The sequence below is a fragment of the Choloepus didactylus genome, chromosome 21 (genome assembly GCF_015220235.1).
Source record: "Choloepus didactylus isolate mChoDid1 chromosome 21, mChoDid1.pri, whole genome shotgun sequence".
Classification (NCBI taxonomy): Eukaryota; Metazoa; Chordata; class Mammalia; order Pilosa; family Megalonychidae; genus Choloepus; species Choloepus didactylus.
Genome location: NC_051327.1, coordinates 17,424,536 through 17,440,115, shown reverse-complemented (window position 1 = coordinate 17,440,115; position 15,580 = coordinate 17,424,536). Strand labels below are relative to the sequence as shown.

The following is a 15,580-nucleotide window of genomic DNA, read 5'->3' as shown; positions in this document are numbered from 1 at the left end:
CCCCCTTGGTGCGCCTGCTATTGTCATCTCAGCTGTGACAAAGGAGCCCAAAGGACTGGCAAGGAAGGGTGTGGGCTGCTCACAGACCCAGCTCAACCTCCCAGCCTGGCTGAGTTGTAGTTCCCCCCAACCCCACCCAAGGAGGGTGAGGAGTCAAGGAGTGAGTTGGGAAAAAGCTGGAAAGCTCTGGGGTCTGCTGGCACCCAGAGCCACCCATTACCCCTGCCCTGGGCTTTCAAAACTGTGGTGCAGAAAGCTAAAAATCTGGCTCCCAGGGTTGTGGCATCGCAGAGCCAGCAAACCTTGAAGAAATTATTTCAGTGCCTTGAAGCTGCTGGGAGTCGCTTTGACCCTTAAAGAACTGCAGAGAAAAGAATACCTGTAATATCTCTCTATATGACACCTCTCATATTAGCTAAAGGTGATGGCGTGCACGCTATGTGTCAGGACACTCTTTATGCCCCAGGAGCACTGGTGCTTTTACTGTCCCTAAAATAATGAGGCCTGTGATCTGAGGCCTCATGGATGCAGAGGCAGAGCTGGGGCTTGAGGCAACCTGGCCCTGCTGAGAGTCTGGGCGTTAACGAGGTCAGGGTCCTCATTCATTCTTCTACATATGGATCTCCAGGTCTCCCAGCACCATTTATTGGAGAGACTATTCTGTCCCAGTAGAGTGGACTTGGCAGCCTTGTCAAATATCATTTGGCCATAGATGTGAGGGTCTATTTCTGAAAGCTCAATTTGATCCCAGTGGTCAGTATATCTGTCTTCATGCCAGTACCATACTGTTTTGACCACTGTAGCTTTGTAGTATGCTTTAAAGTCAGGAAGTGTGAGTCCTCCAATTTCATTTTTCTTTTTCAGGTTGTTTTTAGATATTTTGAGACCCTTACCCTTCCAAACAAATTTGATAATTGGCTTTTCCATTTCCATAAAGTAGGCTGTTGGAATTTTGATTGGGATTGAGTTGAATCTGTAAACCAATTTGGGGAGAACTGACATCTTAACAATATTTATTCTTCTAATCCAGGAACATGGAATGTCTTTCCATTTATTTAGGTCTTCTTTGATTTCTTTTAGCAATGTTTTGTAGTTTTCTGTGTATAAGTCCTTTACATCCTTGGTTACATTTGTTCTTAGATATTTGATTCTTTTTATTGCTATTGTAAATGGAATTTTTTTTCTTTATTTTCTCCTCAGATTGCTCATTACCTGGTGTATAGAAACACTACTAATTATTGCATATTGATCTAATGTGCTGTCACTTTGCCAGACTCATTTATTAGCTCTAGTACCTTTGATATAGATTTTTCAGTACTTTCTATATATAGGATCATGTTATCTGCAAATAGTGAAAGTTTTACTTCTTCCTTTCCAACTTGGATGCCCTTAATTTCTTTTTCTTGCCTAATTGCTCTAGCTAGAACTTCTAGCATAATGTTGAGTAACGGTGGTGACAGTGGGCATCCTTGTCTTGTTCCAGATCTTGGAGGGAAAACTTTCAGTCTTTCACCACTGAGTACAATGTTAGCTCTTTTTTTTCCATATATGCCTTTAATCATGTTGAGGAAGTTTCCTTTTATTCTGACTTTTGACTTGGGATGCTGGATTTTGCTTCTCTCTTGTGGCTTTCAGAATTCTCCTGTTCTTTGGCATTTGACAATTTGATTATAACATGGCACAGTGTGGGTCTATCTGAGTTTATCCTGTTTGGAGTTCATTGAGCATCTTGGATGTGTATATTCATGTCTTTCATCAAATTGGGGAAGTTTTCAGTCATTATTTCTTTGAATATTTTTCTCTGCTCCTTTCTTCTCCTTCTGGGCCTCCCATCATGCATATATTATTATGCTTGATGGTGTCCCAAGGGTTGCTCAGGTTCTGTTCACTTTTCTTCATTCTTCCCTGTTTATTCTCCTCAGACTGGACAATTTCAACTGCTTTTTCTTCAGGTTCACTGAGTCTTCAGCCAGCTGCAATCTGCTGTTGAACCTCTCTAGGGATTTTTCATTTCTGTCACTGTGGCCTTCAGCTGTTTGGTTCCTTTTCATAATTTCCATCTCTATTGATATTCTTTTTGTGTCCATCTGTTGTTTTCCTGTTTTCCTTTAGCTCTTTGAGCATATTTAGGACCATTTTTTAAAAAGTCTTTTCTGGAACATCCCATGTCTGCTTCTCCTCATGGATGGTTTCTCCTGCTCTAGTCTCCTTTGCCTGGGCCATCACTTTCTGTTTCTTTGTATGTTTTGTAATCTCTTGTTGGAAATTGGACATTTTGATATTTTAGTGTGTTATGGCCAGCATTTAGACCCTGAGGCATCTGTTCCTTAAGCTTGTATCCAGCTAGTGCTATGACAGAGCTTTCCTTGAATGCCAGGAGCCAACAAAACAAAACAGAAGGAAAAAACAAAACACCTTCCCCAGTCTTTGCAGATTGACCTGGAAAGGGTGTGTATGTGTTGGGGGCGGCAGGGGGATGTTCTGACCTGGCCAGGACTTAGCCTTACCACTGTACAACTCTGCACCCGAATCACTTTTGCTTTTCTGTTTTCTTCTGTCCTCGGTCCAGATGGAGATCAGCTGGTCACCTTCTTTTATATGATAATCCTTGCACTTTAGGATAATTGCCTGAAAAGAAGTACTCTCCAATTCTTCCTTCTTCAGAGAACTTACCCACAGTTCTCTTCCCCTTTCCATTAACTCATCCATTGACAGTGTGCTCCAGGCCTGGCCATAATGCTTTGCCACCCACAGGGAGGTTTCAAGTATATTAGTCACTGTCCCCATATGCTGAAGGACAGGTGCAGCATGGCTTGCACCAAGCAGCCAGCTCCCAGGACTCCGTGCCACATTGATTAACCCCAGGCTGCTGCTGTTTCTGCATCCAGCCCTTCAGCCAAGTTGCTGGTCCCTGGGCAAGGGCCTCCTGTCTCTTGGATCTGGGTCCCACCTACACAACTTGATGTCTGCTTTCTCTGCTTGTGTCCACAGAGGTCCTGGGTGTACCTCAAGCGGTGCAAAAACAACATGTGTCCAAATCAGGGCTTTGTGAACCAGCTGCTGCTTTGGGAGAAGATTGTCCTTGGAGACACTGTCACAGACATCTTGGATTCACTCTACTGATCTTCTCCAAGGTCCAGTGATGGATCCTGAAGACCTTCCCCACCGGGGGCTTCTTGTGGTAGTGGGCCAGGGTGTGTAACCGGGTTGGTCTGGAAGGAGAAGGCCTTTGCCGCTTGAAGCCTGTGTCAGCCTCCTGCAGTGGTTCTTTCCGGGTTCCTTGCTCACCCCACAAAGCAGGTGCATTCTGCTCAGGCTCCCCGAGAACCCTCCTCTTTGGGCATCGTGGACCACACCACGCCCTTCTGAGGCAGCCTCTGGAAGGGCATCTGGTGGCTGGAGCAGCTGCCCCATACCTCCACCCCTGCCCCATGATGTGGTCCCTTCGGAGCCCTGGCTGGGGGCTTCCCTGCCATGTGTTGGTCCACAGGGGCCCTCACCAGGAGGGTGTCACAATGCCCAGCCATGGGCGGAGACCCAGTCCCAGAGATGCCAGGCCCAGCCTTGGCCCAGCCCTGGCTCCACAGCTCCCCGAGAGGCTCCTGGCTTGAGGCACATCCTGGCCTCATCCCCAGCCCAGCACTCCTCAGTGCATCCCAGGGCACCCCACTGCCCACACCTTGATCACATGATACAGATTTCACTTCCTTGCTCCCTATCACTTCTACCTGGCTGCCAAAAGAGATTCCCACCCTTCCCATCCCCACACCCAGGTTCCTAGAAATTCCTCCAGACTTACAGGGAGTTGTGTTCCTAAAGCACTTCCCCAGCACCAGCAGCACCCACAGAGCAGCCTGGGGGTCAGGGGTGACAGCACATACACAGGGACTGGTGGGGAATTTAGATAGTCCATCCATGAGGTTCACCGAGCAAACCTACCCTGCCACCTGGGTGGGGCTGGGGGCCTAGAGATGAACGCCACTGAGCCTCCTAGGGCTCTCTCTGTAGAGGGGTAGGGGGCTGGGGGGGATGTCCTCCCAGGTCAAGGCTCCAGGGACGGGTGGGTTTTTTTGGGGGGGCGGAGGGGAAGGGGAGAGAGCTTTTCAGGCAGGGTCTGATCTGGAAAAGAGCCTGGAATGGCTGCAGAGCAAAGGCTTGTGAGGGACCCCCTGGGAGGCAGAGGAGAGCCATTGGAAAGTCATAAGGGACATGATGGGGAATACCATGAGTTTTAGGAGGGACCGTCTGGTGGCTGCCTGTGTGAAGGGACAGGAGAAGGTGGGCCTGGGGACACAGAGATCCAAGCGAGATAACAGGCCTGCAGTCCCCTCCCGCAGAGGAAGGGTTTGCAGCTCCCTGGGCCTTGCTTACCTTCCAGCGTGACGCGCCCGGCTCGGCCCGCGGAGCCCAGGCGAGGGGCAGCCGCGCGCCAGCCGCAGTCGCCGGCGGTCGCCCAGGAAGCACGTGGTCCCGCCCCACCCTCGGGCCCGCTCCTGCCCCGCCCCCAGCCCGGATTGGCGCGGGCGAGGGGCGGAGCCAGCGCCCTCAGAGCCCCTGTCCCCCTTCCCATTGGTGGTCGCGGCGGGGCGAGCCCGGAAGCGGCCGGGGGCGGTGGCTGAGGCGGCGGAGGCGGAGGCGCCTCTGGCCCGCCGGGGTTGCGGCGCCGTCCTCTGCTTCGCGCTCCTCTAGCCGGCGGCCCCGCAGCCATGCATCCCCCGCCCCCGGGCCCGCTGGGCGACTGCTTGCGGGACTGGGAGGATCTGCAGCAGGACTTCCAGGGCATCCAGGTGAGCGCTGCCGCGGGCGCCCGCTGACCTCGAGCCACTTCTCTCTGGCTCGGGGTCAGGGGTCGGGCAGACCCGGTTCAGGAATCGGGGAGCTCGGGGTCAGGGGTCGGGGGCCGTGGCGTCGCTCGCGAGGGCGGGGAGGCCCCGGGGCCCCGTGTCGGCCGTTGGACCCTCCTGACGGGGCGGCCGGGACCCCACTGAGCCGGGCCGACCTCGGTCCTCCCGGGGGCAGCCCCAGGCCCCGCCGGCCCCGGCCCTCCGCACCCGCCCGGTGCCCTCCTAAGACCGCGGCCATCTGGGTCAGGGCGGCCCGGCCCGTCCTGGGTCCTTTACTCAACTCACATGCCTCGGGCGCCTACCCGGCGCCGGTGGGAGCCGCGATCAGCGCCGTCCCGCCTTCGGGTAGCCCGGGGCCGAGGGCTGCGGAGGGGCTGCCCGGGAGCCGCCGGCCCGGCCCGGTCGGTGGCGTTTGGGTGGCGTGCCCGGCATGAATGGGGGGCGGGGCCGTGCCAGGCCGAGGGACCAGCGCCCACCGAGGCCTTTAGAAGTGGGAGGGGGCTTGACAGGCCGACGTGGCTGCAGCAAAGAGTGAGGGGAGAAGTGAGCGGGGCCAGGCGGGGACAGTGTCTCAGACCAGGGGGACCCCTGGGGGGAATGGTCAGCTCGTGCCCCTGTAGGCCACTGTGGCTGTTTTATGGGGAGGCCAGGGAAGAGGAGGTGGCCCACCCTGTCCAGACTGGAGGGAGGTCCCGGTTCAGCATGGACAGAGATGGGATGGTGGGGTCCAAGGGGAAGGAGTAGATTCCAGGCCTGAATGGGCGTGGGTGGCCCCTCCTGGGCCTGAGAAACAAGGCCCAGACAGGCCAGCTGGTGAGTTGGTTAGGCCTTTGCCCCTCCGGGATGGGTTCTAGCTCCTTCCTGTCTGCCCCCTGGCCCTGCCAAGCCTACAGCCACTAGTGCTTCCCTCCAATCCCGAGGGACCCAGGCTCCCAATCTGGCCCTCAGCCCCTGCCTAGCTGTCTTCACATTGCCCCTTGCCCAATCTCCAGGCTGCTCCTTCTCGGGGCTCACCCACCAGGGCAAAGTGCTCTGCAAAGCTTCGGGCCAAAGGTGGTGGGGGAGGTAGAGGGACTGGCCATATAGCCAGCAGGAAGTCCCGGGGCCAAAGCCTGGTGACCTTTAACCTGGGAGGACGAAGTTGGGAGTGCCTGAGCTCAAGGCATCTTGGATAAGCCCCACTCCCACTGTGCTTGCAGGCTGGGTTGGTGGGAGGGTCTGAGAGGCCAGTGGGTGGCTTCAGGCACCCTGCCTGGTCTAGGAGATGAACCTGTGGGTCCAGAATCCAGACCCCAGGTGGGACACAGAGACCCCATCCAGGGGTGGAACAGCTAGTAGGTGGACTGAGATGAGGAAAATCTTCAGGACTCAGCCCGTTGCCTGGGAGGGGTGCTGTGGGCACCTCTTGGCTTGCAGGAAGAAACCCCTATTCTGCCTGCCCTGGGTAGAGGTCCCGGTGTGGGCACAGCAGGTTCTGTCTTCTTTCCTGCTAACATCCTCCCAAGGAACCTGGGGAGTTCATACTCCTCCTGCCCGGCAGACGCTGGCTCAGTGGCCCCCAACCAGGTTGAGTCTTCCCCTGTCCTGGTCCCCAGGAGACCCACCGGCTGTACCGCCTGAAGCTGGAGGAGCTGACTAAGCTGCAGAACAACTGTACTAGCTCCATCACTCGGCAGAAGAAGCGGCTCCAGGAGCTCGCCCTTGTCCTTAAGAAGTTAGCACCCCTCTCTCCCCCCACCTCAGGCTGAGGGTTGGGTGCCTGACCTGGGGGTGGGAGAGCTGGAGCTGACTCCTGGAGGGCCCTGGGCTTGGCTTCTTGCCTCTTTGGGCTTGTTTGCCCTTCTGCCCAGCAGGTGTGGGGCCACGAGGGCAGCAGAGCCAAGCCCCCCACTCTGACCCGCGTGCCCCCCACCTGCAGATGCAGACACTCCCTCCCGTCAGGGGCCGAGGAGGCCGCGCAGGAGCTTGAGAACCAGATCAAAGAGCGCCAGGGCCTCTTCTTTGACATGGAGGCCTATTTGCCCAAGAAGAATGGGTGAGTCCCCCTGCCACCCCCCCAGCTCAGTTTACTGTAGGAGAAAGGCCTGAAGCCAGGCAGTCACACATGTTCTCTGGACCCACTCTGGACTGAGCGATCAGGTGCAGGCCTGACCTTGGGCGGACAGCCTGAGTGACAGCGACAGTTGACGGTGATGGGTGACTTGTGGGGAAAGCACTGGCCATGGCGGGAGTACAGCAAGGGGCATCTCACTCAGCTTGGGAGGTTGGAGAAAGCTTCCCGGGGCAGGTGATGCCTGAGTTGAACCCTAGAGGATAAAGAGGAGTTAGCCAGGCACATACAGGAAGGAAGGGGACAGCAGGTTCCCTCAAAGGCAGGGAGCAAAAAGCCTTAAGAGCTCCAAGTGGCCAGAGCCCAGGGTGGGCACTGAGACCGAGGGGAGCCAGGCTGCAGAGCTCCTGTTTGACTCGGTAGGTGGGGGGAGTGACAAGGTCAGATGTGCATGTAGAAAGCTCAGCTGCCCTCCCCAAGGAGGACAGCTGAGCAAACCCATCAAGCAGTGGCAGCTGGGAGAGACGTGTCCCCGAAGGCAGGGGCAGGAATGGTCGCAGTCTCCGATCAGGTGGCCCAGGGAGTTAAAGGTGACAAGTAAGGGGAAGTGCTTCCCAGGAGTCAGGGGTGGCCTTGGAGGGAAGCATTCCGTGGAATGGTGCTGGCGGAGGTTGGTATCGAGGAGGAACAGTGAGCTGAGGGGCCATACTGAGGCAGCTCCCTTCAGAAACTTGGCTGGGAACCGAGGGTGGGGAATCAGCAACTGGAGGGGCCTGAGGACCAAGGGGCAGCTCTTGGTGCATGTGGTCCTTTATTTTGAGCTGGGAAAGACTTGGCCACATCTCCCTGCTGAGAGGGAAGGGCCAGCAGAGGGGGCAATGAGGGTTGGTGGGAATCCCCCAGAGAGGCAGGAAGGGGGCATTCAGAGGACAAGGCCAGTGCTGGGCATGGGCACTTCTCTGGGTGGTGGGAGGTGGTGTCAAGGCGAGGGTGAAGGCTGGGGAGGCAGGCGGAGGGAAGTGCCAGTGGCCAGGCTGTGTGGTGAGAGGATGAGAGAGATTTGCAGGTTTGAAGGGAATGGGCTCGGGAGGCAGGGGCAGGGATGCGAGGCAGCCTGTCGGGCAGTGGCGGCTGGAGGCTGGGCCCTGTGCCGCTTGGGGCGGGAGGCGGGGAGCCCAGGCCTTGGCACCTCTCTGGTCTGCGTTTGCATCCCAGCCCTGCTCCACGGTCTCTTTGCAGCCTTGGACAAGCTCCTTAACCCCTCTGAGCCTCAGCATCCGGTGGCTTGAGTGTGGGCAAGTGCCCGGGTGCTGGGTGATAAGTGCAGCTGCTTAGTGAGTGACCGTGGCTGTCCTCTCACCTCTTGGGGTTCCTCTGGCAGAGAAGGGCAAGGCAAGCTTAGCTGGGGGTGGGGTGGGGGTGGGGTGGTGATGCACGGGGCCTGGAAGTGAAGGGAATTGGCAGGACCAGGGCTGGAGTGAAAGAGGGCTTGGGGGCTCTGCTGGCCTGGGAGACCAGGGTCCACAAAAGGGAAGGGTCTGCGAGGGGGTCCACATGGTGGGAGAAGGTGGGGCGTTCGGCGTCAGAGCTTCGAGGGGCGGCTTTGAGGGGCGGCTGTTCTGAGTAGGGACGAGGCCTGGCGTGTGGCCGTGGGTGTGGCTCGCCAGAGTGGACTCAGGGCCGAAGACTCGTGGAGTCGAGGTAGCCAGGACCTGCGTGTGGGGGAGATGTGTCCACTGCCTGGGCCCGCAGGGGCGATGCAGGATAGGCAACAGCTTCTGGTGGGTGTGAGAGCCAGGCTTCCTTTAAGGCCCTGAGGTGGGAGAGCTTCGGGGAAGATGGAGAGAGCGAGGGGAGGTTGGTTCCCCCGGGTCAGGATTCGAGGTGGGCAGGGAGAAAGGCTGGGCATCAAGTTTCCCTGGGGAGTTGGCCCACCAAGGTCACAGGAGGAGACAGAGGAGGTGGGGGTGGTGACCCAGAGCCCGGCCAGCACACTGGGGGCTTCTCTGTCAAATCCAGGCCCCCTGCCACCAGGTCTCCTTCTCCCCTAGGTTGTACCTGAGCCTAGTTCTGGGTAACGTCAACGTGACACTCCTGAGCAAGCAGGCTAAGTAATTTGTCGTGGGCTGGGTGTCAACCTTCTCTTCCCCCTCCTGGGCCCTTCACCTGCTGCCCTAGCTGCTCCCGGGGGCCCTGCCTTGGGGTTCGGGGACTGCCCCCCCTCTGCTTTGGGCCCTCAACCTCCCCGCCTGTCCCCTCAGGTTCGCCTACAAAGACGAGTACGAGAAGTTCAAGCTCTACCTCACCATCATCCTCATCCTCATCTCCTTCACCTGCCGCTTCCTCCTCAATTCCAGGTGGGTGCCTGCTGCCGGGGCCGGACTGGCCCCCTCCAGGCTCACTCTGGCACCAACCCTCTGTCCCCGCCTCCCCAGGGTGACAGACGCTGCCTTCAACTTCCTGCTGGTCTGGTATTACTGCACCCTGACCATCCGGGAGAGCATCCTCATCAGCAACGGCTCTCGGTGAGCGGGATGGCAGGGCCTGGCCCTCACCTGGCTCCTGTGTGGGCTGGGGTGTGTGGGTGGGGGTGCTGGAGCCCCTTTAGGAAGTGGGGGCCCTCTGTGAAGCTGGGGTGCTGCTTTCTTCCCCCTCCGGCCCCTCTCCCCGCCCCGGGGATGAGGGGACAGGAGGAGTGACACGGCCTCCCGATCCAGGATCAAAGGCTGGTGGGTTTTCCATCACTATGTGTCCACCTTCTTGTCAGGCGTGATGCTGACCTGGTGAGTGGCCTGGGCCTTGGCTGGCGGGGGCCGGGCCGGGGCGGGAGATGGCCTCCCTGAGCTCCCCGCACCTCACTCTGCTTTCTCCCTTAGGCCTGATGGCCTCATGTACCAGAAGTTCCGGAACCAGTTCCTGTCCTTCTCCATGTACCAAAGTGAGTGCCTCTGAGGTCTCTTCTTGGCTCTGGGCTCACCCATGGGTAGGGGCAGGGCAAGGATGCCAGGCCAGGCCTGTTGCTAAGGCCCCCTCGTCCCCCCAGGCTTCGTGCAGTTCCTCCAGTACTACTACCAGAGCGGCTGTCTGTACCGCCTGCGGGCCCTGGGGGAGAGGCACACCATGGACCTCACCGTGGGTGAGTCGGGCTTGGCGCCCCCACCCTGGACCCTGCCAGGGGAGCTGGGAAGGCAGGCACTCCCCTTCCCTGCCTGCCTGTGTCTGGGTGCTGGCATCCATCTCGGTCCCAGTTATTCTGTGCCCTGACCCTCTCTCCCGCAGAGGGCTTCCAGTCCTGGATGTGGCGTGGCCTCACCTTCCTGCTGCCCTTCCTTTTCTTTGGACAAGTAAGTTGTATCCATGTGTCCCCAGCTAGCTGTTTGTCCATCCCTTGCTCTGGCTTTGGGTGAAGGTCGCGCCTCCCTCCCTCCCCCCTAGTTCTGGCAGCTCTACAACGCGCTGACGCTGTTTAGCCTGGCCCAGGACCCGCAGTGTAAGGAGTGGCAGGTGAGTGGGGGTTGGCAGGGGTTGAGAGGCAGCTGGGCAGCCCCAGCCCTAGCCTCAGCCCTGGACCTAACCCCGATCCCCCTCTCCCTCCAGGTGCTTATGTGTGGCCTCCCCTTCCTCCTCCTCTTCCTCGGCAATTTCTTCACCACCCTGCGGGTTGTACACCAGAAGTTCCACAGTCAGTGGCATGGGAGCAAGAAGGAATGAGGCTGGGGCAGCCCCCCACAGCAACTCCCAGCCCCAAGGGGGCTTCCTTAAATCCCAAGTGTGGTTGGAGGGGGTCGGAGGCGTCCCTCATGTGGGAGGGTCTCTTCTGCTCTCCCCTGGGTGTTGTGGGCTCTGTGGGCCCTGAAGGCTGTGCTGGAGAGGAAGATGGGGGCCTGTGGGCCAGCCCCCGCAGGGAGCCAGGGGCAGCGGACCTCAATAAAGAAGAGAGGCACCCAGTGGCTTGAGCTGTGTGTTCTCCTGAGAGTGAGGCAGGGCCTTGGCCTGCTCTGTGCCCCCAGAGACTGCACAGGTGCCCTGGGCTCCCCCGGGGGGCCAAAGAAACCTCCACTGCTGGTCTCACTGGGCTGAGCTAAGTAGATCCAGGAGGAAGCCCCAGAGCTGCTCAAACAATCTCAGGCAAATACAGAAAACAGAATTTTATTCCAAGGGCCAGAGGTTATTTAAAATTATTTACACTCATTGAAAATCATGTGGAGGGGCCCCTCCATGGCAACCACCGGGGCCTGAGGCGTCCAGAGAGTGCAGGCCCCGCGGCCCTGGGCCATGTGCCCTGGGGCTGGGCTGCCTGAGGATGGCCGAGCTGGCCCGGCTGTGTGGACTGAGAAGGGCACATCTCGGCCTGGAGGAGTCTGAACTGGGCCTCCTGTGGCAAGGCCCGGCCGAAGCCCCCCAGGAGCCTGGAAGAGAGGAAAGTGATTACACGGGCAGGGAGCCTGTAGGGGGCGAGGGGCAGGTAGGCCAGCAGCTCCTAGCTCCACACGTCCAGGGAGTAGCGGCCCTTGGTCATCAGCTTCTTGATGTAGTCCACGGCCTGGGCGTGCTCCATGGCCCCCAGCTCAGCCACGATGTCGCAGAAGGTGTTCTGCACGTCTCGGGCCATGTTCCGAGCATCCCTGGGGGCAGGAAGAAGGTGGCACTGGGGGCTGGGGAAGGGGCCACCCCCACGAAGCGGCCGGGCCTGGCTCCCGCCCCTCTCGCTAGCCCCCCACTCACCCACACACGTAGATGTGGGCGCCTCCCTCGTGGATCAGTTTCCACAGGTGCTCCTTGTCTCTCTTCAGTAAATGCTGCACGTAAACCTGCGCGGGAGGGCGACGGGAGACGGAGGGCCAAGTCGCCGGGGCTCCGCCCTGCCCATCACCCAGCCCCGCCTCCTGTCCATCCACCGACGCCCGCCCCCGCTCATCAGCCTGGCCCCGCCCCCGCCCATCACCGAGGCCCGCCCCCGCCTATCAGCCTGGCCCCGCCTCCTGCCCGCCCACCGAGGCCCCGCCTCCTGTCCATCCCCAGAGGCCCGCCCCGGCCCTGGCCCACCTTGTGAGGCTGCTCGCGGGAGAAGGCCACGTTGAGCTGGGTGAGGGCGCCGTCCTTGTGGAACCCGGCCAGCTCCTCGCGGTACAGGTAGTCCTCGTCGGACCGGCGGCAGCCGTAGTACAGCAGCGTCTCCGCCACCTCCTTGCCTGGGGCAGTAGCGGGCCGGGTGAGTGCGGGTCGCGGGCCGTCGCCGCCCGCGCCCCCCACCTGCCGGGGCCCGGCGCTCACCTTGCTTCTGCAACCAGGCCCGCTCCTGGATGAAACCGATAAAGGGGGCCACCCCAGTGCCGGGGCCCACCATGATGACAGGCGTGGTGGGCTTGAAGGGTAGGCGGAACTGGGACTTGCGCACGAACATTGGCACCAGGGCCCGGCGGCCGTTCTCCCCCGCCGGCTCCTTTGCCCGCAGCCAGCTGGTGGCCACGCCCTTGTTGATGCGGCCGGATTTGGTCTCATACTCCACGGCCACGGCACAGATGTGCACGGCGTTGGGGTGCACCTGGTGGGGGGCAGCAGTGAGCAGAGCAGCGTGCCCCTTCCTGAGCAAGCCGAGGCCACTTTCCTCTCCCAGGTGGCCCAGCCTGCCACCCCAAGCCGAGTGGGTGCCTGCTTCGTGCTGCCCAAACCCCTTCAAAGGCCCCCTCCCAGCAACTGTCCGGGCTGGCTCTCTGCTGGAGAAAAGTTAGCATCTTACTCCAGGCCAGCCCTGCTGATGCCCCGGGCCCGGCACCAGGGGGGCAGCACTGGGGCCTGCAGCACTCCCACCTTGGAGGATGAGGCAATGGAGTAGTAGCGGGCCTGCAGCCGAGGCAGCAGCTCACACAGGTGGTCGATGGGGGGCCGCAGGGACGGGTAGTCCTGCAGGATGGCCAGGATGTGCCTCCGGGCCTCCACCACCCAGCTCAGGTACAGCTCCTGGGGGAAGAGGCCCAGAACACGTGGGGTGAGGGGACTGGAGAAGGGCCCGGGGGAGGCCTCGGGTTGCTTCCCAGAGCTGCAGCACAGGGCCAAGGTGGTACCCCCGGGTGCTGGCAGGGCCGCAGGCCTACCTTGCCCTCGCCCGAGGATGAGGCCATCTTGCGCAGGTGCTCCTGCTCGGTGGGCTCTGAGGCATACTGGGCCAGCTCGTAGAGCACGTTGGTGCGGGGTGGGTTGGTGATGTCCAGGTAGTAGGTGAGTGCCGTGCGGTAGGTGGTGGGGCAGGGGAACGGGTGCTTCTTGTTGGACTCCTCTGCAGTGGGGGAAGGCAGGAACTGGGGTGAGGGGCCACCGCCGAAGGGGTGGGGACTGAGCCTCAGGTCCGCTCTCCAGAAAGCAGTGGCTACAGGTGCTTCCTTGGTCCTGGGCCAAGCCTCAGGCCAGACCTCGTCTGAGTCCTGCCTGCCCGTGTACTGGGCCTGTCCCCGTGTGGGCACCAGGCTCACGGTTGGGCAATGCCCATATTGGTGCTTCTGCCTGGCCCAGGAGGACCCAGTGCTGGGCTCAGGGCCAAGAACCAGCTCTACCATATAGGTGGGTGACCAGGGACAAGCCACTCCCTGAGCCTCTTTGTCCCTGTGCTCAGAGGAACCATCGAAGGACTGCTAGAGGGCTGCCAGGGACCCTGGAGAGGGCCTGGGCCAGGCCAGGGGCTCTGTGTTTAGGCTGGGGCCTATTTGTTGGAGGACTTTGACCTTTTAATTGAAGTGTAATATACACAGAATGTACTAGTCATATATGTGTAGCTTGAGGAGTTTTTGCAAACTCCACATCTCTGTGTGCACAGCAGCCTGGAGCCCTCCTGGGCCAGGCCCAGAAATCAGCACTCTGGCCTCTCAAAACCTCACACTGCGGGTGTGAGTGTGTCCTTTGTAAAGCCACACGTCTGCTGGGGGGTTATCTGGGCCTCTGCTGCCCTCTCTCTGAGCAGCTTGCAGGTTCTCCTGGGGGTGGTGGTGAGTGAGCACCACGCCCCCCCCCCCCCAAGTCCTGCCTCTGACTGCACACAGGACATGCCCCCTACAGAGCGGGACATGCCCGCACACCCACTGGCTTCAGTGGCTGGCCGGCAGTTTTTGGTATGAAGTAGCCCTTTTTGTGCTGTTCCTTCCTCTCAAGGGCTGATTCTGGAACTGTTGAGAAGGAACAGTGGAGGCTCACTAAGGACGAGGGCAAACGGGCAGGTGAGGGTGGACCTGGGCTGGAGCTAGGTGCTCAGCGGGTGGTGGGTGCTGGAGCTGGGCCGCAAGTCGGTGGATAATTAGGGAGTGGGGGTGGGTCCTAGCGAGTAGCTCAGGCTGGGCAGCCCCGCAGGCCCTGGGCAAGGCCAGCATGTGTTTAGTGCTTCTTGGCCCTCTCAGCATCCTTGAGTGGACCGGGAAGGGCCGTCAGGAGTGCTGAACCCAACCCCCACATTCTACAGGGGAGGAAATGGAGGCCCTGAAAGCAGGGGAGACCAGCCAGGACCCACAGCACTCAGTCCCTGGGGAGCCAGATTGGAAACCAGGGCTCTGGCCTCTCTGTCCACTCTTGCCCAGTAGGAGACGGAGGCTGGTGGGCAGCTGGGGCTGGCTCTGACTGGGCATTGGGCAATCTCTGATGAGCACTCCTCCCTCCGTGAAGGGTAACCCCAAGAAGAGGGCCAGATCCTCCAGCCTCTTGCATCTCATCTGAGTTTGCTCCAGAACCTGAGAGAGAGCCTCCCAAGGGCTTCAGGCCACAGTAGGAGCTCTGTCTTCGGGCCTCGCCAAGACAGGGGAGAGGAGGGTGGCCTGGATTCCGAGACTCACCATCGAGATTTTTCAGGGACATGATGATGTCCAGGTCAGCACCCAGGATCTCCCCGAGCTGGTTGACGAGGGTAGAGTCATTGGCTGGGTAAACAGCAACGTGGTCCCCAGATTCATACCTGGAGGAAGCAGCGAGGCACAGCAAGGCTCAGCAGGTGGAACGGAAGGCCAGGGGCAGCGGAGGGTGTGGGGGCAGCCAGTACCTGATTTTGGAATCTGAGATGTCTAATTCCAGGTGCATGAGGTGCCGCTCAGTCCCCTGGTTCAGTTTCCGGTTGGTGGTAACTTCAGCCAAGAATGGATTTTTGGCATCAAAGGGGCTGGGTGGGGGGAGAGAAGCTCAGTGATTGGCTAGGTCTTGGATCTGAATCTCCCCACCCACAAGGGACCCTTTTGAAGTCAAAATCTGGGAAACCTGAGTGTTGTTCTGGGGCTCCCTGGGCTTCCAAGGCCCAAGAGGAAACCTCACCAAGGGCTCTCCCAGGCTGAGCAAAACCAGGGCTCTCAGCAACCCTACTGAGTGGGCAGATATGGAAACTGAGGCTGGCCTCTGAAACACCTGTGCGATCCTCCCCACTCTCCCTCCCTGGTGGGATGAGTACAAGTGGAGAAGGCCTCAGAAGACGGACCCACAGGGTGGAGGGTGCCTGGGTCCCTCGGCAACGGTGGGGAGTTGGACGGGTGTTGGACTGTACCATGACCAAGACAGATTTTTACTCTGTAGAGTCACTGAAATGTTGGGGTGCCTTGTTACAGCAGGGCTTCAGCAGGGCTGCCCAGAGCAGGGCGGCCGGCCTTGGATCTCAGTGGTTCCGGAAGGACTATCCTGGGCCGGCTCCTGCAGCCAGCGGTGGGCAGGTCGGGGCCCAAGA

At 59.6% G+C, this 15,580-nt stretch overlaps 3 protein-coding genes across 18 annotated transcripts in view; 2 read left to right on the top strand and 1 right to left on the bottom strand.

Moving 5' to 3' along the window:
* STYXL1 (serine/threonine/tyrosine interacting like 1) overlaps window positions 1-4,439 on the top strand; it is a 50,673-nt gene extending 46,234 nt beyond the window's left edge. For 8 of the 10 annotated variants that reach the window (XM_037814402.1, XM_037814401.1, XM_037814405.1 and 5 more), the window contains one exon: window positions 2,992-3,246. In XM_037814402.1, coding sequence (XP_037670330.1) covers window positions 2,992-3,123 — 132 coding nt within the window. In that variant the 3' untranslated portion in view covers window positions 3,124-3,246. Of the gene's footprint in view, window positions 1-2,991; window positions 3,247-4,378 lie in introns of those variants that run through there. The other 2 variants (XR_005213555.1, XM_037814403.1) reach the window with 2 other exon arrangements.
* Window positions 4,440-4,580: 141 nt separating this feature from the next.
* Window positions 4,581-10,745, top strand: TMEM120A (transmembrane protein 120A). 3 transcript variants are annotated; one of them, XM_037814411.1, is made up of 12 exons: window positions 4,581-4,787; window positions 6,440-6,558; window positions 6,763-6,879; window positions 8,946-9,005; window positions 9,156-9,251; window positions 9,330-9,419; window positions 9,612-9,677; window positions 9,771-9,832; window positions 9,938-10,030; window positions 10,174-10,238; window positions 10,330-10,398; window positions 10,492-10,745. In XM_037814411.1, exons 1-12 carry the CDS (start codon window positions 4,707-4,709, stop codon window positions 10,603-10,605), a joined length of 1,032 nt encoding a protein of 343 aa, XP_037670339.1. In that variant the 5' UTR covers window positions 4,581-4,706; the 3' UTR covers window positions 10,606-10,745. The 3 variants fall into 3 exon arrangements, with proteins under 3 accessions (XP_037670339.1, XP_037670340.1, XP_037670341.1); XM_037814412.1 differs by lacking the exon at window positions 8,946-9,005; XM_037814413.1 differs by lacking the exon at window positions 9,612-9,677.
* Window positions 10,746-11,027: 282 nt separating this feature from the next.
* LOC119517569 (NADPH--cytochrome P450 reductase) overlaps window positions 11,028-15,580 on the bottom strand; it is a 71,855-nt gene continuing 67,302 nt past the window's right edge. For all 5 annotated transcript variants that reach the window (XM_037814398.1, XM_037814397.1, XM_037814399.1 and 2 more), the window contains exons 9-16: window positions 14,912-15,028; window positions 14,709-14,827; window positions 12,990-13,171; window positions 12,706-12,855; window positions 12,169-12,439; window positions 11,941-12,086; window positions 11,620-11,705; window positions 11,028-11,519 (exon numbers count right to left, since the gene is read on the bottom strand). In XM_037814398.1, the coding sequence (XP_037670326.1) occupies window positions 11,375-11,519; window positions 11,620-11,705; window positions 11,941-12,086; window positions 12,169-12,439; window positions 12,706-12,855; window positions 12,990-13,171; window positions 14,709-14,827; window positions 14,912-15,028 (1,216 nt within the window). In that variant the 3' untranslated portion in view covers window positions 11,028-11,374. The remainder of the gene's footprint in view (window positions 11,520-11,619; window positions 11,706-11,940; window positions 12,087-12,168; window positions 12,440-12,705; window positions 12,856-12,989; window positions 13,172-14,708; window positions 14,828-14,911; window positions 15,029-15,580) is intronic.

Coding starts and splice junctions, on each gene's coding strand:
- TMEM120A (XM_037814411.1), top strand. CDS start 4,707: ATGCATCCCCCGCCCCCGGGCCCGCTGGGCGACTGCTTGCGGGACTGG. Junction 9,006..9,155: donor CTCCTGAGCAAGCAGGCTAA/GTAATTTGTCGT, acceptor CTGTCCCCTCAG/GTTCGCCTACAAAGACGAGT. Junction 9,252..9,329: donor CGCTTCCTCCTCAATTCCAG/GTGGGTGCCTGC, acceptor CCGCCTCCCCAG/GGTGACAGACGCTGCCTTCA.